General features: G+C 40.9%; 1 protein-coding gene across 5 annotated transcripts in view; it reads left to right on the top strand.

Annotated features, from left to right (window-relative positions):
- The first annotated feature begins 317 nt into the window (after positions 1-317).
- Positions 318-22,445, top strand: part of szt2 (SZT2 subunit of KICSTOR complex) — a 115,480-nt gene continuing 93,352 nt past the window's right edge. For all 5 annotated transcript variants that reach the window (XM_076723362.1, XM_076723354.1, XM_076723346.1 and 2 more), the window contains exons 1-20: positions 318-492; positions 1,149-1,274; positions 2,453-2,626; positions 5,146-5,316; positions 7,039-7,161; positions 8,785-8,947; positions 11,305-11,411; positions 12,209-12,419; positions 13,187-13,357; positions 13,499-13,730; positions 13,910-14,039; positions 15,521-15,666; positions 15,932-16,084; positions 16,716-16,830; positions 17,726-17,931; positions 18,259-18,495; positions 20,008-20,086; positions 20,250-20,338; positions 21,416-21,584; positions 21,802-21,919. In XM_076723362.1, the coding sequence (XP_076579477.1) occupies positions 469-492; positions 1,149-1,274; positions 2,453-2,626; positions 5,146-5,316; positions 7,039-7,161; positions 8,785-8,947; positions 11,305-11,411; positions 12,209-12,419; positions 13,187-13,357; positions 13,499-13,730; positions 13,910-14,039; positions 15,521-15,666; positions 15,932-16,084; positions 16,716-16,830; positions 17,726-17,931; positions 18,259-18,495; positions 20,008-20,086; positions 20,250-20,338; positions 21,416-21,584; positions 21,802-21,919 (2,944 nt within the window). In that variant the 5' untranslated portion in view covers positions 318-468. The remainder of the gene's footprint in view (positions 493-1,148; positions 1,275-2,452; positions 2,627-5,145; positions 5,317-7,038; positions 7,162-8,784; positions 8,948-11,304; positions 11,412-12,208; positions 12,420-13,186; positions 13,358-13,498; positions 13,731-13,909; positions 14,040-15,520; positions 15,667-15,931; positions 16,085-16,715; positions 16,831-17,725; positions 17,932-18,258; positions 18,496-20,007; positions 20,087-20,249; positions 20,339-21,415; positions 21,585-21,801; positions 21,920-22,445) is intronic.

Raw genomic sequence — 22,445 nt, 5'->3', positions numbered from 1 at the left:
CTAAATGGAATTCAGCCATCATTCATTTTTATTATTCTCTAAAATGACACGTCAAAATATCTGGCTGAGGAAGCCTGTTGTCTTATCAAACCAATTTAAAGATATATGACAAGCTAAAATATATGTTTGCTCTGGAAATATTGAACATTTAGGATTATATTGGTGGTTGTTTGGAATTAAATGGCTGATGTCATTTCTTACATTAACCACGTATATGTCATAGAAATAACATTCTGGGGGGCATTACCTAAGGACATTATGTGAACTAAAACATTTTATTTTGTAAGACTTGACCGGAAATGTATGCGTTGTCACCCACTCTAAACTGACAATGGACTACGAGCACCTGATCAACAGACAAGACAGATGATAAACAAGTGTTAGGAGAGATAATTTTGCACAAACACAAGTGAATATTCGTCATTTGAGGCGCGTTGACATCCCTGCAGTCCGTATGCTACACAAGGCATGGCAGAGAGACAGGACAATGAGGTGAGACCAGCTTTAGTCTGCAGGGACAGGCACTGGGGCTGCACTGGTTGGACAAACAGTGCACATTCTCCATTTGGTTGCTTGTCTTAACAGCCAGAGCCTGACAAAGTCCTGTTTAAAGTGAAACCTGAATAAAAACAGTCGGCACAAGTCGAGCTGTGCTGAGTGACATCTGCGGGCGTATAGAAAGTTGTGTTAGCTGAACTGTTAGCACAGCAGCTAGCAAGTTAACACGAGACACGTTCTGTGTGGCTGCGTTAAAGTTTCGAGATGTTCCTGTTTCTGGTCGCTCAGCAGTGTTTGGATGAATGCAGATGACAGCCACAATTAATAAAGGAATTTAGTATTGCTTTGTTTAACACTATACATGTATTTCAGATGTTACATCGTATTTGACGTTTTGCAAATTAGCCGGATGCTGTTGGAGAACGTAAAGATGCACTGAATTTGAATAACATTAATTCGTGACATGGTAACGTTTCACACTCTGCCAGCTGTCACGTGGGACGCTGTAGGTGTTGAACATGAGCCAACAGGAAGACTGTTGATCATAGAGGAAATTTGACTGACTGGTGAACTCAAATATTCATTAAGGCTAACAGAGTGCTCATGACCCTGAACATCCTTCTGTCATGTGCTGCACGTTACACCATCAGGTGGAGGAGGCTGACCAGATCTACCTGCTGATGAAGGAGGAGTATCGCATATCTAGGAATGTGCGTCTGGCGTGGTTCCTTGGTAAACTTAATCAAGTCATCTGGCCAGCCTCAAAGCCTGAACTGGTAAGTTAATAATGCCTCATACTTCCTTTTCCTGTCTTCACCAGCATCACAAAGTGCTGATGCTGTGGCGCTTGTGTGAAATGGTCTATGCCAATATGATTCAAGGGCTTAGTCACTGTTGACTGTTAGAGACCACTCCCCACTAGAGCTGAACCATTCATCCAAATGTGATTGAAGTCGCAATATGTCCACAGGCAATATCCAAATTGCAGAAGCAGCAGTTGTTTTTTTTTGATGAAGGTAAAATGTCTGCCAAAGCAGCATTATAATGAAATAATGTAGTGCTGCAGACCTGGCCCTCACATCTGGTTCTCCACATATAAGAAAACATGTTTGTTCGGTAGAGACCCCAACCAATGTCACTTCATCGTGATTTGAATTGTTTTTTCAGTGAATGTAAAAATGTCCATAATGCATATTGGCCGACACCCTAGCCTTAATGGTTGAGTCTATGCTCACTATTAGTACACAACTGATATGTAGCTTCAACTCACTCAGCTAGCTTAGCTGGCACAAAAGTATAGCATTCATGACATCAGTGATAGCTGCCTGCAAGGAGTAGTTATCTTCCAGTATAATGTAATGGCAAAAGGTACCAATTTTACATGGTAGTTATCAATGAACAGCTGTATCTGTCAGTGGAGCGTGGTGGCACATGCCAGTGACATGCCTGAACAGGAGTGGCATGCAGCTGTCATACCAACAGCACACAAAGTGACATACCACAATGAACTGGCATATAACATGAAAACAAACGTGGCATGACATCTACCAGTGACACAGCAAAAGTCAACAATGACCTTTGTCAGTAGCTACTTTTCAACCTCAGTGACACTCTGGTGGCCTCTGGCTTCTGCATTCGTTTTAACAATTGAAAAACAAAGCACTTTATAGACTTTATAATTAAGTTCTCTCTAAATTTCATATAGTTGCTTTAATATTCATGAGACATGCATTAAGAGATCATATTAAGGTAAACAAAAACTGTGAAACGTCATCACAGTGTGTAACTTCTATCCTGTTCTTTACCCTTGTTTGTTCAGCTGTGTTGTCCTTGTTTTTAGCTTTATGTCCATTCCTGTGGAAGTACATTGAGAGCAATGAAAAAAACTGAGTCAGATGTCTTGTGTGTTTATCTGATTCTCACACACATTGTTGGACTCTCGCCTCACTTACAGCTGAATTCAGATAATGAGTTGGACTTGCTGAGCATCTTACCTAAAGGATGGCAGCCGGATTTCTCTCCCACCATGTACCCCTACATGTTAATGCCGTCCACTCGGGCCACCTTCCTGGCTCGCAGGTACCGCTTCATCATCGAGCTGGACCTCAGCCCCTCCACGGGCATTGTGGTAAGACTTAAAACACACTTTAATGGTTGGTAGCTTGTTTCCTCAATGAAAGCAGTTTGACACAAATTGGATTTAAGTGTGTTTCTCTGCAGGCCAAAACAAAGAAATACATTCTGTTTCAATTATTTGCTTTGTAAATTCTTCATAGTGAAAACAATATCTGTTTTTGCATCTATAATATCTACAGAATATTCAAATTGAAACATTAGGTGCCTCACTCCAAGTGCATGACCTCCGGCGCATTGTCTCATGGGTTCTTACTGGTTTGTACGGGTTAACGGTATCAACATTAACACATTTCTGACCTGCTGAAAGTCCCTCTGCCACTTCAACAGAGTTTTTTTGGCGTTTCCTTTCTCTTAGTTGTAAGTTTAAGATGAGCTGTCATTTCCATGCATACACTATCTGTACCTTTAGTGTGCTACTTCGCAGTGTAACCAAGTCTGGATTGGTCATAGCACAAAATACAGACATCAGTCTCAGTATTAGTGTATACAAAGTACAGTGAAAGGGGGACAGGGGACATGACGTGCTGTTCAGTAATTGCCATCCTGAGACTGAGTTAGAGTTTGTATGTTTTGTTCATATTCGGGTGCAGGTCAGACTGCATGCAGCACTGGTAAACATCATTTCATTTATAGCAATTCAACTCAGTTTACATCTTATGCAGATAACATCAGATTTTGTCCATGCTGTCGGCATAGTTGGTTGGTCAGTCCACCACTTTGTTCCAGACTGAAATGTCTTGGAGACTGTGGCACAGATTGACATCCATTTCTGTGCATACTTTCATGTTCCTGACAGGATAAAGAGTGATACCTTTGTGATTCCCTGAAATTTCATCTACTGCCATCATCAGGGCAGAATTTCACTTTATCCAGTGCTCAGAAGCACTCAGGAGAAGTAGGATTATTTGAAACTGAGTGCAGAAGCTAAAAACTCATCCCTCTTCACCAAAATAACATATTTTTGTTTTTTCCATGAAAAACAATCCCTTCATGCCTTGAGCCTTTTCTTATCAAGGAACATTCAAATTTTTATAACATCCTTCAGATGCCATCCTAAATTATTGAACACGTTAATCACACTGTGGCTTGAGCTGCTTCTCTGTAGTGTGGGGTCTGATGTCAGATGATGATGATGCTCGCAGCATGTTTTTCAGGTTTGGGTCAGTCAGTCTTGAGCAGAAATGACTCTTTGCAGGAGTCAGCTTTGAAAAGAGCTGCTCACAGCAGCAGCTTGTTGTTTGCAGCTCAGTGATTGTGTGTCGTTGGTTGGCAGCTGGTTCCACATGAAATGGCGTGGTTTAATGTTCATGTCCTGAAACATCTCACCAAATGCCTGAAGGAGTTTTAACACTCAGCAGTATATTCAGATGTCAGAGCAGCTTTTGTTCTTTCAGAGTAGGAACATGTACAGTGTTTCCTCTTTCCAGTTTCATTTTAATTGATTTCACATTTGAAAACAGAGATCTGAGAAGCTGTTTGGAGCTTGAGGTTCAGCTCTGAGAGGTTCTTGGTAATGTCCACCACCTGCTGTCACTGAGTTCCAGGTTCTCCAATCGTCTTCATTAATTGTTTGAGATAAATTGACACTTTGAAACAATTTCAGCAGCTCAATGGTACACTGCAGTTCCAAGGTGGAAATGTTTAGACATGGAGTTGTCTGCTTATGTTGCTCACATGTCTTGCAGTATATGAAAAAACACCATATGGAAATGTTAGCAGGGTTAAACCTTGATTTCCAATGGAGGAGGTCTTTAACCCCTCCTGCCCTGGGTGCACTGCAAAGACAAAATAGTTTTCATTAAGTGATCTGATCATTAACTGATGTAAGTGTTAAACTGCATTCAGTTCAGCCTTGTGTTATGTTTAAAGTGTAGTGGAAGTGTTACAGGTCCTACAAAGTCAGATCGCCATCATGACTTTATTTAAAAGTGACCGGGGTGCTTATTCAGACAGAGACTGACATGTTGAACTGCATGTTCATACCCGCTCACCAAAGGCAGGAATAGGGCTGTGCACCAAGGTCTGCTGAATCAGCCAAATGATGAATGTGTAGTTTTGCTTCATTTTGGAGAACATTTCTCAGCAGTGTTGCAAAAAACAGTCGCCTCTGAAATGTTCGGTTATATTATTAAATGTTTAATCCCTGATTGACATACTTTACTGAGAAGTAAGATATGATACGTCAGACTACAGTCTGAATAAGTGTTATCAGCAGTTATACAGTTTGTCCACCAGAGGAAACTGATCAGTCAAGCCATATTATTTCAGGCTGCTGTGTGCGACTCACCTTGTTGGGACATTCTGACCCCCAGTGGCAAAAACAGAGAAATGCACCTGTAATAACCACAAATAACCAAATCAGAAGTAAAAACTGAGGTTTTTTTCAGATTCACAGCTGTGTGGACCTTAAACTTGATGCCCTCTTTCTGACAAAACTATGCATAAAATACTTGAGAAGTTATTGAGCACAGAAATGAATTCTCAGTCTGTGGTTTGTTTCGTGTTCTGCAGGATGACAGCACAGGAGAGATGATCTTTGATGAGGTGTTTCATGCCCTGTCAAGGTGTCTGGCTGGTCTGGCTCAACCCTTTAAAGTCCCTGGAACTGATCAACTGTTCAAGCCTAAGATCTTCATCACCATCTTGGCTTATTCATCAATTATTGGCCTCACCTCCCATCAGGTCATTACAGTTTTTGTTGACAGGTGTTTATGTCTAAAAAAGGAAATGAAAGCTTTGAAGAGTAACTTAACATCAAGGTGAAAAGCAGTGTTTTTCTGTCCTCTAAGGTTGAAAGTTTCAAGTGTTTTCACCTCTGATCACTGCTGTATCACCTTATGGTGTGGGCAGAACTGTACTCTGTTGAACCTGTAATGTCACCCAGCCCAGGATCCCACCTGTACTCACTACAGCATCGTGAAAAGTTACACCAGCAGATGTCAGCAAAATCATCATTTGAGGGGTGTCAAGTTACTCTTTAAAGAATATTAGAATTACTTTAATGTACTTTGAATTAAATTGAACTTAGGTGCAATTCAAGTTCTGGAAGTTTTTATTGGACTTTGATATTTGTAACCCACAGAAGACAATCCACAAATGTCTACCATGATCCACAAAATCCATAAACAAATACTTCATTATCCACAAACATGTGTGCTGTAAGAATGGGACAAAATTGTACAAACAAATAAAAGGGAAGTGACTAATGTCACATGGCTGCAAACTGAGGGGAAGTGATCTGTAAATATGCAAAACATGTGTTTCACATGCACAGATGGATCCACAAATGTGTGTGTATTGCTTTATGTGTATTTTTCAGGTGAAACTATTTACATTTGTAAATCCTATATTATTTGCATGTGAAATAAAACACATGTTCACTGAGTAAGCTGTGCGTATTTTCAGATCACTCTCTATTTTTGTAGATGTGATTTCACACAACACAAATGAAATCCCTTTTTGTGGATAGTGGAATATTTGTGGATCATGGCACACATTTGTGGATTGTCTTCTGTGGGTTAACAGCTATTCTGCTGATTGATTTCTATTCAGGGGAAGTTGTTCTAATTGCAGATTCCAGACACAGACTGGACATATGTTGCATTTGCAGCTCTTCACCATGCAGCATTTCACTTGCATATGCAAGTCAGAATTAGGTTATGTGAATGTGAAGAATTATTTGGGCACACTGATATGAGAGACTCTGATTTGTGACTCTTTTGCTAATATAACATTTATTTTACTTTATTATCCCAAGAATCTTTGGCACAAATTGTCTTTTGCCATAAGTCTCATGTCATGTGCAGGTTGCAGCTACAGGCTGTGAACAGTAATCAGGCTGCCACACTAAACTGTTTCTGTCCTCTCAGCCTTCAGATTTCAGCTTTTTAATTGCACTTATTTATAACGTTAATTTCCTCAGAAAGCCAAACCGAAATGGATTCAATAAGGGATTTTAACTGGACTCAGATGTGATAAGCAGATTCAGTAATGAAGTCAGGTTCAGTAAGAGGATTTGATGCTGGATTCACATGTGATAAAATATTATCAAACACTAACACTAACTGTAACGCCTCACATGAATTAGCAGCCTCTACACTGTTTGAAAAGAGGTGCATTACTGAAGCTCAGTGTGTCCCTGAGGACATCATATGTTTCAAAATGATGTAGTTCAGCTTGAATGACATCATTTTCCCTGCATTTTATACACACTGTATATTTAATGTTATCAAAGAAGTACATTAATGTTGTTCTTCACACAGATTCTTCTCTGTGCCCCAAAATTCCGTAACTTAAGGGCACTTGTGCCCGTGAAAAGAAATGTCAGCGTGTAGCCTGCTTTGTTTCTGTGTGATGCATAAAGCTGTTGTAGATATCCTTTGACAGCCTTGATTCCCCCTGCAGGTTTTGGTACAAGGCTGTCAGCTTGATAGAACAGACCTCGATGAGTTCCTGCATCACATCTATCAGCAGCTCAGAGCCGTGGAGAGCAACATTGCACAAGTCCTACATCAGCAGCATGAACAGGCAAGTGCTCATGAAAAGCATTGGGGTTTGAAATATCTTGTGAGGATAAGAAAAGATGTTGTTAATGAGACAGCATGTCATTAAAACAAATCCTATCAATATCAGTATTATCAGTGTCAGCCTACTATTAAAAACCCAGCAGTTAGCCGCACTGTTGTTGACATGCTCCTTCATCACCATCAACACACTTTATTTTGACTCAAGCTCCTGATATAGGCCTTTTCATCTAATTGTAAGAGAAGTGAGTGTGTTCCCCAATACACTCTAGTATTATTTAAAACATGGAAAATACATAAACAGGCAAAAAAAAAAGAAAAAAAAAGAAGAAAGTTGAGCTTGATTTTAAAATTTAAAATTGATTAGAAGCATAATTCACAAGTCTGAACTGAACACTGTCCTGCTGCCCCAAGTACTCACTAGAGCACCAAATGTGGTCTAGTGGTCTAGTCTTTCATATTTTCAATTTAAAGGGAGTTTAGAAATGACTTGGTGTTTCTGAGAAGACAGACTGAGTGTAAGGGCTAAGGGTCTGCAGTGACATAAATCATGTCTGAGCCTTCTGGAGGTGTTGTGGGCCTAATTCAATGAAGCACACTGTTCTGTGCACTGTGATGGGAGGTGACCCTGATAACCCTCGAGGCAAACCTATTCTCATTTAATAAACTCAGATTCGCCGGGTGGTAGCTGGTGCTGCCTGTCTAATATCCTGATGTCTTAACCTATCAAAGCTCCAGAAACCCTTGAAAATAGCTTTATGATGAGGGCTGTACCAGCGTCAGATCTTTCTGAGTTGAGTCTGATTTGCTTGTTTTAGCCAGTGCATCGACTGATAATTGAACCATTGTTTAGGGGGCTGCCCTACTGAAACCGCCTGTAGGCCTCATGTGTCATTTTAAAAATAAAACAACTGCCAGAGCTTGGATATGTAAAGAGGAAGTCACACTAGATTGTGGAAGGAGGTGAAGCATACTGTAGGGTTACAACTCTGTTGTATGTGTCATCACACCAATTAGTGATACAGCGTGGTACTGAAGTGCTATGTGAAAGAAGCATGTTGTCACCACTAGTTGGCAGTGCTTAACACTCATTGCTGCAAGTCATGATCACAAGGAAGTGATCGTTAGCAAACCACGTGCAAACATGTATCCTGCTTGGTTTTTCAACAATTTATGTGACTGTCCCAAGCAGCACTTTGTTTTTGAATGTACCTGAAGTCCTGCTTGACTAATAGCCTGATGTCACCATTTCCTGGTATGTGTAAAAGTACAAGGTACAGTGTTCATTCATTTATCATTCTACAACACAGGGTTGAAATGCAAGTTCGAGTCCCTAAATGTAACACAGAACAAAAATTGTATCTGGATGAAAAAATATAAATATTCATAAAAATGAATTATTTTTGGAGGATGATGGGTTGAGGAGTCTCACAGCCTGAGGCAGAAGCTGCTCTGTGGTCTGGTGGTACAGCAGCGGACACTTCTGTATTGCTTGCCCGATGGCAGCAGAGTCAACAGACTGTAGCTGGGATGGATACATCGAAGTGTCACATCAATCTTGAGGATTTGTTAGTCGTCATTGTTGATGAAGATCACCAATGCATGTATTTTTTTCCTGTGCCATTAGTCTGTGGAGCCAGTCCAAAGCTCAAGTCTCCATAGCAACACTCTGGACGACCAGCCTCACAGGAAGCCAAGCATTTCCATGGTGTCGGCTGATATGGGTCTCGTCAGCATGGTACGCCAGGGCATCCTGGCCCTTCAGTTGCTGCCACCAAACTCCAGTGCAGGTAGGTTTGTCTTAAGTGCCCAAGCTGCCATTTAGCTTCTAGGGTTTGTCTAAAGGGTGAGGAGGTCCTCCCTTGCTGAGCTGCTGAATTGTTTCCCTCTCCAAATTCTTCCAACAACCAGATCTTTGACTGGGCCGCTGCTGCATTTTGTTTACACAGAAAATATGTGTGACGTGCACACAGACGCACATGTACATACAGATATATCAATTAAATTTAAAGAAGAGGTAGTGTGTGAGAGGGAGAAAGCTAAGCGCTCACACAAAGACTCCAAAACAGTCCTAAAAAACTCAGGACAAGACCAACAGAATCACACTGAAATAAAAGCAGTAAGGGACAGAGGATGACTACAAAATTTAATACAACATAAATATAACAATTATTTATCTTTCCAAATGTTCAACAGTCAGCACTGTGATTTTGAGTTACCAGTTTTTATTTAAGATGTTAAAATAGTTGCTCTGTATATAAATGACAATTTTACAGGAACATACAAGGAGATGAAGATGTTCAGACTATCCAGTTGGATGAAATGAGTGAATGAAAGACTGTTGTGAGTGTTTTTGTTTGCTTCCTGGGATTCTGAAGAGGAGATCAGGGCTCATTTATTGGTAGTTGAACTGTGGGTTTGTATTGAGCACTGACTGCCTCCGTGGAGCTCTGAGGGCATTTTCTAGTTAAGTACACTATATTGCCAAAAGTATTCACTCACCCATCCAAATAATTGAAATCAGGTGTTCCAATCACTTCGATGACCACAGGTGTATAAAATCAAGCACCAAAGTATGCAGACTGTTTCTACAAACACTTGTGAAAGAATGGGTCGCTCTCAGGAGCTCAGTGAATTCCAGCATGGTACTGTGATAGGATGCCACCTGTGCAACAAGTCCAGTCATGAAATTTCCTCGCTCCTAAATATTCCACAGTCAACTGTCAGTGGTATTATAACAAAGTGGAAGCGATTGGAAATGACAGCAACTCAGCCACGAAGTGACCTCAACCCGATAGAACACCTTTGGGATGAATTAGAGCAGAGACTGAGAGCCAGGGCTTCTCGTCCAACATCAGTGTGTGACCTCACAAATGAATCTCTGGAAGAATGGTGAAAAATCCCCATAAACACACTCCTAAACCTTGTGGAAAGCCTTCCCAGAAGAGTTGAAGCTGTTATAGCTGCAAAGGGTGGGCCAATGTCATATTAAACCCTATGGATTAAGAATGGGATGTCACTTAAGTTCATATGTAAGTCAAGGCAGGTGAGCTAATACTTTTGGCAATATAGTGTATCTAGCCATCATTATGGATTCTCCATGTTCACGCTGATATAGATTCATAAAAACAGCATTAATTCTGTGACCAAGTGAAAATATTAAATAGCCATTGGCTAATTAGGCCTAAATTTAAAGTGTTTTTTTCTATGAAGGTCCAGCCCCCACAGTGTCTGCTTTGAAAAACTCTGGCCTTTTGGACAGATACAGTTGAGGACCCTGTCCCTTTGTCAAATGCACATCATCATCATCTCCTGTGCATATTCCACTGAAGTGTCTCGTTAAGGTTGATGCTGGTTGCATCATTGTGAAAAAATGCATTGTTAGCTCATTTTCCAACACCACTGACAGATAGTCGACCTCAGTGACCTCAATTAGCCACAAACCAAGCATGCTCATTATTTTTCCCTGGAAACTGTTGTTTTGGAACTGCTTTGGAGCGTCTTTTCTAAATTCTGTGCATGTGTTGTCAAGTTGATAAAACTTTCAGAGCCATGGTATCATGCTGTGGCATCTTTGATTTTGGTGCATGACGGTGTCCACCAGTCTCTCTGATTTCCAGTGTGCATTTTGCTTTTTACCTGTTCTGGCATAACTGACTGTGTTACGACCTGAAGTGTTAAGGTCTCAGTATGCTTCAAATAAACCAGGTCGTACAACTTGTCATCCAATCACCTGTTAAATGGCAACGCTGGAACTCTTGTCTGCAGCCTAAGAAATCTGCATTTTGCCTGTGCCCTCACACCCGCCAACTCATGATGTCACACCCCCTTTTTAAAGCATCAGATGACTAATCAAAACCCAACTTGTAACACACATACATCAGTGTGATGAGAACTACCTAAAATGACAGAAACCACCTCTGGCCCATGTCCCTTGTGCTCACATGGATGGGGCGTGGTCTGTGACAACCATGAGGGGGCAAGCAACACTGTCATGTTGTCCATCTTCACATACAGTCAGTGGTTCAAACCCTGCCTACTTTTAAACCACCACACAGCTGAACAGTCTCTGTCTTTTCCACTCTCGAAGCACGTTGTATGACGTCATTGCACTTCATAATTTCACATGTTCACGCGTGTGTTCCAGGTATCATCATAATTACAGATGGAGTAACGAGTGTTCCTGATGTAGCTGTGTGTGAAACCCTGCTGAACCAGCTCAGGAGTGGAACCATTGCCTGCTCCTTTGTGCAGGTAACGATGATAACATGTGGATGTTTGCAGCTCTGACTGCTGTTTGTTATTCACATGGCTTCCTTTTCCAAATGGAATTCCAGAAAAATTCATGAGAAAGTGTTGTCATTGGTTTCTATTGTGTGTATGCTGTGTTTGCATTTATATTTGTGGGTTTGTATTTTTCTTTCTATCTTTTTAACAACTGACAAAGGGGTATTTGCACACCAATGTTCCAGTTTTAATTCATGGCAGTGGGTTTATCCTCAACTGCTTTAGTAATTTGGACAATAATGACAGAGAAGGTCTGAGATTTTAAAAATAACGTTAGAGTCATGCATACAAGGATCTGAATAACTAAGTCACTCTATGCTCTATGTTCCTGAATATGATTAATATCAGGATAGAATATATAAACAGGATGCTTACTTAAGTACTCAAAGAAATGTTACTTACAAGGGATTATGTGACAAATCAAAATCAAATCAAATGTATTTATTTATGCAGCACATTTCATACAATGTAGGCTCAATGAGCTTCACACACAGCAAATATGAACAAATAAAGTAGCACATAGACACAAATGAAATACATTTGAAGGAAAAATTCCTCATCCCTTGCCCACCCACCCACCAACATAAACAGACCCTCCTGCACATACCCAAACAAAGAGACAGACAGACAGACAGACAGATGGGCAGATGAAGGGCAGACAGAAGGCACTGGCCTGCTGTAGTCATGAGAGAACAGGGAGGTCTTAAGTTGCTTTTAGAACTGGTTCCATAATCTTGACTCCTCTTGTGTTTGTCTCTTTCCAGGTTGGCGGTGCATACTCCTACGACTGCAGCTTTGGCTACATCCCCAACGTAGAGCTGATGAAGTTCATCTCATTAGCCACCTTTGGTTCATACCTGCCCAGCTGTCCTGAAGTGGACCTGAACAGCCAGGAGATGAATGCCTACCACAAGGCCTTCTTAACCTATTCTTTCCTGAAGACCCCTGAGTCTATGAACTCAGAGTACTTCTGTGGTGAGTCTTCACATTCACTCTGTTTGTAGGTTATTTCTTTTGTTGACACTGGGTCTGTATCTAAGTTTGCACTCAGGGATTATATTAATATATATTGTTGATTAAAATTAGTGCTATACAAATCTCACAGTTCAGCTTTGTTGCTATTAGGGAGTTCTTCAAAAACGTTATGCACTGTTAATGAAGGTGGCTTCCAAAAAATGGCTGAAATGTATTTGAAATTTGAAATTTATTTAGATATTTTGGCAAACAAAAACAACAAAATGTGTCTAGTATCCCAACAAATTGACACAGTAAAAAAAATACAACCCCTTTTAATGTGTTATGAAGCAAAATAAATGTATATCATTTACAAATACAGTACATTTTGATGTTTTGAATGCAACATGTCTTTTATGTACAATAAGGAGCCTAACTCTGAGCCTTGGGGATCCCCACAGCCTACTATAATTTTCAATCAAATCTATTCATTTCAAAATGCTGGTGCCTGTTTTCTAGGTACATATTAATTACAGTTGTCATTATTGTAGTTGAGTACTCTTAATTACTATGGCATTCTATTTTATGTTAATTTTAAATTTAGTTCTAATACATACTTTAAGGACAGAGATTTCGTCCAAAATCGATTTTTGCCTTGTCTATTCCTGTTGGTTTTCTGGTTTTCTAAATGAAAAGCTATCCAACATTGGTTATGATGATGATGATTATGGCTAAGATGATGGTGAAAATAAAAGGGCTAACACAGTAACTACTTCACTGTTTTGTAGTTTCCCAGCACAAACTGTTCAATGAGCATCTGGTGTCGGCGAGTGGTAACCCCGCACTAGTGATGAGGAGGAAGAAGCACACGGAGAAGGAGGTCCATGCTCATTTAATCAGCGTGGTGTCTGTGCGACTGAGAGAGGGTTACACCATCAGAGAGATCAGCCTCACCAAAGGTAACCAGCTGGCTCTACAAGGTCTCACATATTTGACAAGTCCTTGAGCAAACAGATGCAGTTGCATTGCATTATCTTACAATAACAAGTGCGGTGTTAGACCTTTATTCTTGTTGAGACTGAAGCTCCTGGTTTTTTAAGGTGGAACTCAGCTGGAGGTGAAACTGGTGCTCTTATGGAAACACAACATGCATATTGAGTACTTGGCAGCCGCCTCCTGGCCGTTGGATCCCACCAAGAGAACCACCAGGGTGGAGGTGACGATGGAAGGAAGCTACGACATCCTGCATGACATCAGCTGCACTCAGAGGAAGCCCATCACCAGCCCATACCGCACCTCCGTCATCCGACGCTTCTGGAACACACTGCAGAGGTACACCTGTGAGGAGGTGGAGAGTATGGTTTCCAGTCAATAAAAGCAAAAACCAATAGAGAGTCTGTGCAGTTCCACCATCCTGTAGAAGTTGAATTAATGGTGATGCATTTGATAGAGCTTGATTGTCATCATTGTAATGTGTTGTTACCTAACTGCATGTACTGTGTGTCTTCTAGCATCAACCAGACTGATCAAATGTTGGTGCACCTCCAGTCATTTAATTCAATTCCTGAGAACTACATGATCCCAGAGAGCACCAAAAACGGAGTTCCTCTGTTCTACATCCCTCCTGGCTCAACTACTCCGGTACCATAGAGACCTTCATTGATCATACTTAACTAGTATCTAGACATTCTGGTGCATGTGAACTCCACTCCAGTGTAGGATTAACTAAATCTATAGTTATTTGTTTTTTTTATGAAAACAGTATTTTGTATAGTTATTGGTGGTCCTTCATTAAAGCACCTATGTGTTGAATATAGCAGACTGCTTTGGTTTTCCACCAGGGAGTGCCAAATCATGGAATTCTACGCATAGTGGCTTTAAGTTGTTGTGGAAAATAGTGCACAATCTACCACAGAAACGGTCTGAAAACGCTTACCAATTCAAATTTAGGAACTAACCAAAATAAATGGATTGGTCAGAACAGTTGTGGAATGAAAAACATCATCTCTTTCTGGATTTTAGACCATGTGCAGCCCAAGAAAACAAGGCTGCCAAAGTCAAAGTTGACACATTGATTAATTAAGTAAATTTAGTAATGTTTGAGCAGTCAAAAGTGTGAAAACAGGATTTCATTGAACTCTGATGGCCTTGACAAACTGGCCCAGTTGTTTTTTAGTGGACTGCTGCAAACTTTCAACAGAGGGATCAACAGGTTCATCAGACTCTTATGACAATACATGGCTCCGCAAAACCCACAGCCTGAATGGGATCAACTACACTGATAACTATAATCTGTTCTGGGGATGTAGGCATCTTTTCATGACAGATGGCCTCCACCCAGGCAGGCTTGGACTGCACTGATTGACCGTTTTTGGTTCAGCCTGTGACATCCTTTGGCCAGGCTTAAGATAATGCACCCTGACACTCAGCAGCCTCAGTGCCAGGAAGACAAAACATCACAGCCTCAGTGTTAGCGTGTTGAAAACCAGCTCACACAGCAGCAGCCTCACCACCTGGAGAACCAAACACCACACACAGCCTCTGTGTCAGCCTGCTGATAACCAGCTCATGGATCAGTCTTCCAGTTCCCTTCACTCTTCCATCCCATCACCCCTGTCTCACCCCTGTGGGGATTCAGTGATAAAGCATGCAATGCAAGCACGCACTGGCTAACAGTGGTATTACATTCATCCCCGATCACTGCCGCGTCATCTGCCTCCACCACAATCAATCACATTCTGTAATACCAACCTGCTGATAATAAGGACAACAGCTCTCTCCTGCCGACTGATGAGATAAGGCCAGTGAGGTTGCCAAAAGTTTTCCTCATCAGTGTCCCCCCACCTCCCCTCATCTCTAAACACCACCAGTCCAGTCAACACCAAGCAAATCTATTTGGCAGCAGCACAGGCAAGAGTGTTCCTGCTCCACCTCAGCTCCCCCCAGTATCCTGACAGATCTGATCCATTCCTCATCAGTGGTCTTAGAAATCTATGAGTGCTCAGGTCATCAGGTAGAAAAGCAACATTTAGTGAATACACCACAGATCTGGACAAAACTTCCAGAGGATCTTTGTTCTGTGTGCATACCTCCTCCAACCGAATGATGTCCTCTTTTTCCAGGTCTTGTCTTTACAGCACAGTGGATCCAAAGACTCCTCTCAGTCCCAGTTTGCTTCCTACTGGAAGCCCATCCTGTCCATGGATGCCAACTTCTGGCAGAGATGGCTGCACATGCATCGCATTGCTATCATCCTTGAACATGACATGTGAGAAATCTGTAGTTGTGAATGACTATTAAAAACTATTTAAAGATGATTTGCCCAGCTTGAACCATCAATAACAGCTTCACTGATACCAACTAGACGAGACATAAGACATGTCTGAAAAAGATCAAAGAAAAGAACGTGCTTGTGTGGATGAAGCTCGATATTTTATAAATGCCTGGTGTTTAGCTTTATCTGCCATATTTGTTTGGCTCTGTTTATTCTGGTCTGTCAGTCCTTCATGACATTAATAATGTTTTCCCTCCAGGCCTGTCCCCAAACACCTGCACACAGCTGGAAACAATGGACGTTACAGCACCATTCAGTGTCGCATCTCCCACTCTGCCCTCACATCACTGCTGAGGGACTGGAGCAGCTTCGTGCTGGTGGAGGGCTACTCGTATGTTAAACTCATATACAGGTGAGAGACAGGATGAAGAAAAAACAGCACTGAAAGCTGTCCTTTAGTGATGGTTGGAAATACAGTACATATGGGGTAACGTGCTGGAAGAAACTGTTGTTTTATATACTGAATACTGGCACTAAGATTGTTAATAAATAATGATGGTGAGATCATTGCATCTCCAGTTTTGATCATTTTCACACTCAAAGAAAAGCCTCTTAAACTGGAAAGGTTCCACACACATGTTCTTCTGTAGAGTCAGTGGTTTCCAACCTAGGTGTCGGCACTCCTGACAGAATCCCAGAGTAAATCTGAGACGACAACACAATGATTTAAGGCATACGAAAGAAAATGCATATTTCTGCTATGCAAAAACTGGTATAGTTTTTCAGACATTGTTCTTAAGTTTCTCTTGAAATACTACATACTTTCATCTCCAATGGCTGTTAAAACTCCTTTAAATCCAGTAAGTCATGGAGGAAAAGTTGCTGTTGCTGGTTTATAACTTGTCACAAGCCAAAAGATTGGGTGACACTGCATAAGGTCACAGCATGTTTTACTCTTTAAAATGAAAAATCCAGCAAACACCTCTGTTTTGAAAAATGAGTTCCTGAAAAAAAGTGAGGTTCCGTTAATTCTGTCTCCACAGCTCTTCCGACCAGCCTCCTACATCCTTCTACCTGGTCCGTCTCATCTCCAAGACGCCCTGCATGGTGCTGCGGCTGGGTTTCCCTATCGGCACACCCGCCCATGTCAGAAACAAGGTACTGAGTCAAATGAACATGGAGTCAACTTACATGTCATGAAATGAAAATGAAATTAGAAACACATTGATAATTGGAAAAACAGGTAATTTGACAAAACAATCTCAAGTCAAGGTTCATTTACTAGATTTTGCCAGGGCTTCCATCTCCATCTGCTGATGAAGACCAGGGTCTTGGTTAATAAGTGCACTTTGAGCTCAGATTGGCGAATCTGATCTAATGCAAATACTTAGACTCTGTCAGTCCAGAAGTCTGTCTCCAGCTGACGTGTCCATGTGACCACATTTTAAAAAGAGAACTCTGTAAAAGAGTCTTAAATATGAACTTGATGGCTGTGTACATGATATATTGCTAAAATACTGAGGCTAAAACTACATGGTCCAAGTATAACATCATCATCCTCACCAGCTGTTGATCCATGTCATGTACTGAGGGAGCAGCATTATTGGTGTATTTCAGTGTAGAGCTAGTTCACCCCAGGGCAAGGTATTAAAGATAAAATGTAAAAGTAATTAAGTGTAGGCTATTTGAAATGTTTTTTGGTCCAACTTAACCTTTTTGGTTATTCACTTCATTTTGAAGTACTGCAGATTAACATTTGACGATTTGCATGTGCACATTTGCACTTGGTTACGTCTCTGAAGAAGCTTGATATTTGTGACAGTCAGAACTCTAATATCTGCCATCAACATTTGGCCTCCAATGTTCATGGAACCAACAGTTACATTAATTAGGTAGGCTTTTACTTAATTTGTGAAAAGCTTTCAAACCAATCAAGCATGACACTGGCCACATCTGTACAGACACACAGATGAATCAAAAGTGTCTAAAAACCGAATGGTACATCTCCTCTGTGCTAACCTGGTTTTACCTTTTTTTTTTTTTTTTTACTCAGATTGTGGATGAACTGCGAGAGCAGATCCTCAAACTTCGCTTCCCTCATCGTGTTCAGAACAAAGAGGCAACCCCCAAAACCAAGAGGAAAATCGTTGGCCATCCGTCACCATCCAAATCTCCCTCCATCCCTGCTCCTAAACCTGCACTGTCAGACAGACCATGTGTGGTGGTGCTCAATAAGCCAATGGAGAAGCTGCTCATAAGGTCAGTGCAGATGGTAGCAGGTAATCAGAGCTGCTCAACATGGAACCAAATAAAGAGCTGGACTCTGTCACACGACACACCTGACACTTATTTTGAATTCTAATTGTTGTAACACTGGTTCACATTGTGAGTTTGTGCTCTGTTATTTCTCTCTTTTCAAAAAATATCAGAATTCTCAAATTCAAAGTACTGGTTCCATCGGTTTGTGGCTACAGATGAGTCAGAATACGATACGTACAGATACCAGAAAAGCTCAAGTATCCTCTGTGTGAAACAAGGCTGCCAGCTCGGCACATTTTAATGAAATGAACTGTGGACGCTTTGCAGGTATGAAAAGCTGCCACTGGACTTCAGAACACCCTTCATTTTCAACATGGAGAACTTTCCTCAGCCCTCCAACAGTGCCGTCCCCCTCTGCATGGCAGCCAACCGGACAGCTTCCTCCACCCTGGCCTCCCTGTCTCGTTACTTCCTGCACCAGCGCTGGGTGTGGGCCGTGCAGAGCAGCCAAGGATTGACTGTGGCCATGCAGGCAGTCGCTCACATTCTGTCCATGCTGTCCGAGTGAGTTCCCACACCTTTTCTTTTTCTTTTAAGTTTGGTCCAGACATCAGAAAATGTTTTACTTGTAGTTTCATTTTCTTAGTCATTATAAAGAATGATCAAATTGATAGATTAAAAAGAAAATCTAAGTTATTGGTATATTGGTGTTCTTATTATAACGACCAGGTATAAACCCAGATGTAGCAAAAGGCCTTTCCAGCAATCACCTGGGCTAAAAACTAGGCCTTCCTAGTCTGTTGCAGGCCACATTTTGGACTTTGTCATAAGTCAGCTGAGATGTATAGATAAGTTTGGTCACATCCTGAACTGGAGCATCTGCAGATTAATTCCATACCTGATGTATTATGATCCACTAAAGGCAGGCACAGTCGGAGATGAATAAATCTCTGTTTTTGTTGTCTTTGCTGGCACCTTGACTGTTAGCCTGGTGGACATCTGCACTCTATTGAGTGCACTCTTTCAGTAACTCAAATCCAAAAGCTGTTAATTCTGCAGTAACTGCAGTAACCCCAGTGGTGGAAAGGTCTTTAAATGATTCCTAATTTGTTGTAAATGCAAACTCATTTTCTTCCACCACCACCATGTTAACCTGTTCTTTTGATACATTCACTATATTATAATTATTGTATATTTATTCCATCAGTGCAACAATCACATCATCCTCACCAATCTGGTGCTCTCACTGTCACAAAATTCCTCTTTTCATGCACTGCTGATTTCCAGTTGCCTCAATTTACCATTTTTTTTTAATGCTGCTACACCACTGACAAGGAAACCCAACAATTCCTGCAGATATTTCACACTAAAAGCCTCTAAGCAGCCCCAAGCGCACTGAAGACCAGCGAGAGACTGAACCCATCAGAGTGATGAGTGTTGGATTGATCGATTCAGTGCTGAGGAAATGTACCGTAGACTGAATTTACTGTGTGAGCTGTTGTAGTACAGGTTATTTCACCCATTTTACCTGGCCTTCACATTCCTCCCAGCCATTATTGTGTAAGACATGGTCATTATTTGAATAACAGCTTTTAATTGAGAATTTACAGTTTTTATTTACTGTATAACAGGCCTGCTGTGTCCATCACATGAGTGGAGGATAAATTGTATAAAAATGGAGCACAAGTTTATTTTAAGAAACCAGAGTCCCAAAACAATCTGTTACTTTTAACATTATGCAGGCAGGGTGAGTCATTTGTATAGTAGCTTTCAACAAGACAATTCAAAGTACTGTAATACAGTATTCTAAACACAACTTGTTTGTGTATTCCACACATTCAGTGATGAATTGCAACAGACTTAAATAGTACATTTTGAGCCAACAGAGAACGACATTTGTTTGGTGGCGAACGTGACGTGAGCATTCTGATGTCATTAGTACAGAATGATACAGTAGCTATTGTGATGCTGTTTGGCTCGTGAAAGCTTAGAGACATGACAGCTGAGCTGGTTTGTTGTGGAATAAGCAGCTTGGTGGAATTTGTTCTCTGAAAATCTGTCTTGATGTCTGTGTAGAATCCGCACTTCAGAAGGCTTTCACTTTGCTGCCAGTGGAGAGGGCATAGTTAACATGGTGATCGAGCTGCCAATGAAGGTAAAGACCAGCAGGACCCCAAGTAATTTGAAATTAAATGTTGAAGTTTTCCATTTGCACCATTTGGTTGTTTTAACTTCAGTACTGTAATGTTTCTGTGTATTTGGTTGTGGTATTATCTGTAGTCCTAATTTGTTTTTGTTGAATTTAAATTCTGTCTCAGGGCATGTCAGCGGACACGGACAGAGAGAGTCACTCTTGTATTGTTCAGTACATCCTGTTTCCACCTCACTCTACATCTACTAAGGACAGGTAAGACAGTGGTTTGGCCACAAACACATCATTTGAAGCCTGCAAGATGATTCTTGGCCCTTGTGATTTTGTGAGCTGCCTTGCAAAGTAATATTCTAATGTCTGTGTTTAGATTGACCTGCTTTAAAAGCCCCTATAGTTTGGGGAGCTGATACTTAAAGCTGCTGAAAACAGGATCATTTGACAAAATCATTTGCAAAATAACATGATGTCATGCAGCAGCACACTGCAATGGCCAATTAAATACACATTCCAGGTAGCTAACTTTGTAACATGACCAGCATGATTTTTCTTTTTACCTTGTCTTTGTGAGGATGATGAAATGTTTGCTACCATGAAAATATTCCAGAGTTGCAAAATCCTTTCTTAAAGTGTTGGAAGCTGATGCAGTGTTTTGCTGTCGTATGAGCTCGTTGATCTTGTTACAGCACTTATTTGGGTGTGAAATTCAGATAATCCTGGTGAAAATTGGTCAGGATATGCACCAGCCACTTGCTTTAAAATATCAGAGCAACAAGGATTGAGTTAACTAGTTCCTACATGAAGTGACTACAGTCAGGTGAGAGGTGACAGGTGGGTGAAAGTGAAATGCTGTGAACATCCCTGCTTTATATCAATGAACACACTAAAGACCATTTAAATATAAATATACTCATATATAGTAATATAAATCAGCACTTAGTTTATTTATGTATTACTTGGAGGATATGTACACATCACCTACATATTAAAATTCTCACACTGATTAGCTGTCCTTGCAGAAGGTGGAGAAATTCAGTTAAGCTGCAGACTGAATGAAAACCTGCATGCTGTTGTCCACCCCTGTTTTACACATAGCGGTTCTAACTCACATGTCTGGTCTGCGTACCAAGGTGAGCACACTGACCCTCTTTCATGATTGCCAGCGCCAAGTCTGCATTTCCTTGATTCTGTGACTGAACTCTATGAAGAGTTGAACAAATCCCCAAATAGACGTAATGAAATAATTTCACTGGAAGGAACAGCTCTGTGCAGTTTGGTCGAGCTGTAATTCTACATTTGACAGCCTGTTGTCTTATGTCTTTCGTGGGACTACAGCTTCTCCACTGATGATGACAACGACACTGAAGTGGAGGCTGTAGACATGGACACAGAACTGAACCTAGTGACGGAGTGCTGGGTAGAACCACAGAGCGGGACAGTGATGAACTGCATGGACCAGCATCGCCACTTCCAGGGCCTCAAGTACCAGGAGATCCCTCAAGCAGTGTGTATAACTAATTCATACAGCAGCTAGTTCCGGAGGGAAAGTCTGTCCGCCCACTCATTTATTCTGAAATAGAGCTGAGGGTGGCATCTGGGGGCGATGGTCTAAGTCTCTGTGTGCATGCAAAGAGCTCAGCTTACTATTGTGTTGTCACAACAGGCTGTCTGTGTGTATTTGAGAAGCATTCAGTTGTGTTTAATAGTGACCTGCTGTGTAGATCTTCCCAAGGGACCTGGCCTGTATGTCGACCATGATGACCTTTGAGTATTTGAGCCAACTGTGTCAGAATAAGGACCAGGTCTGCTCACTGCCAACTGAACTCAAGGATATGAGAGGTAACAAACACAGAAAATCACGTTTTATACAGTGTTAGTTGATACAGTACATACTATAAATTTTGAAATGGTGATCAGCAGCATTGGAGGTTGAGATACTTGAGCAGTAACACACTGTAAAAACATGTCTTTTTCAAAAAAAAATCCTGTTGAAAATATGTTGAAAATATTAAGTCAAATTAACATCAAAATGTGCCTAAAGTATAAAAAGTGAAAGTTTTCATCATATACTATTCTATGTTATGATTGTAGATTATTATTACTGATGCATTAATGTGTAAGCAGCACGTAACTGTTTAAGTGCGACAAGGTGAAGCTAAATTCAAATGTCTACAAATCCATTAGAAAACTCTTCATATGTTTTGTATGTAAAATCTGAGTTTGTAAAATAACAAGTAACTATAGCAGTCAAATGAACACAGCGCAGTAAAAGTATTTCCCTCTGAAATGTTGTGGATTAGGATTACAAGTGTGAAGCAACATAAAAAGGAAATATTCAAGTAAAGTACAGACAACTCAGAATGGT

This window comes from Chaetodon auriga, chromosome 3 (assembly GCF_051107435.1).
Source record: "Chaetodon auriga isolate fChaAug3 chromosome 3, fChaAug3.hap1, whole genome shotgun sequence".
Lineage (NCBI taxonomy): Eukaryota > Metazoa > Chordata > Actinopteri > Chaetodontiformes > Chaetodontidae > Chaetodon > Chaetodon auriga.
Note: the sequence above shows the minus strand (reverse complement) of the source record. Positions and strands in the feature narration are given on the sequence as shown.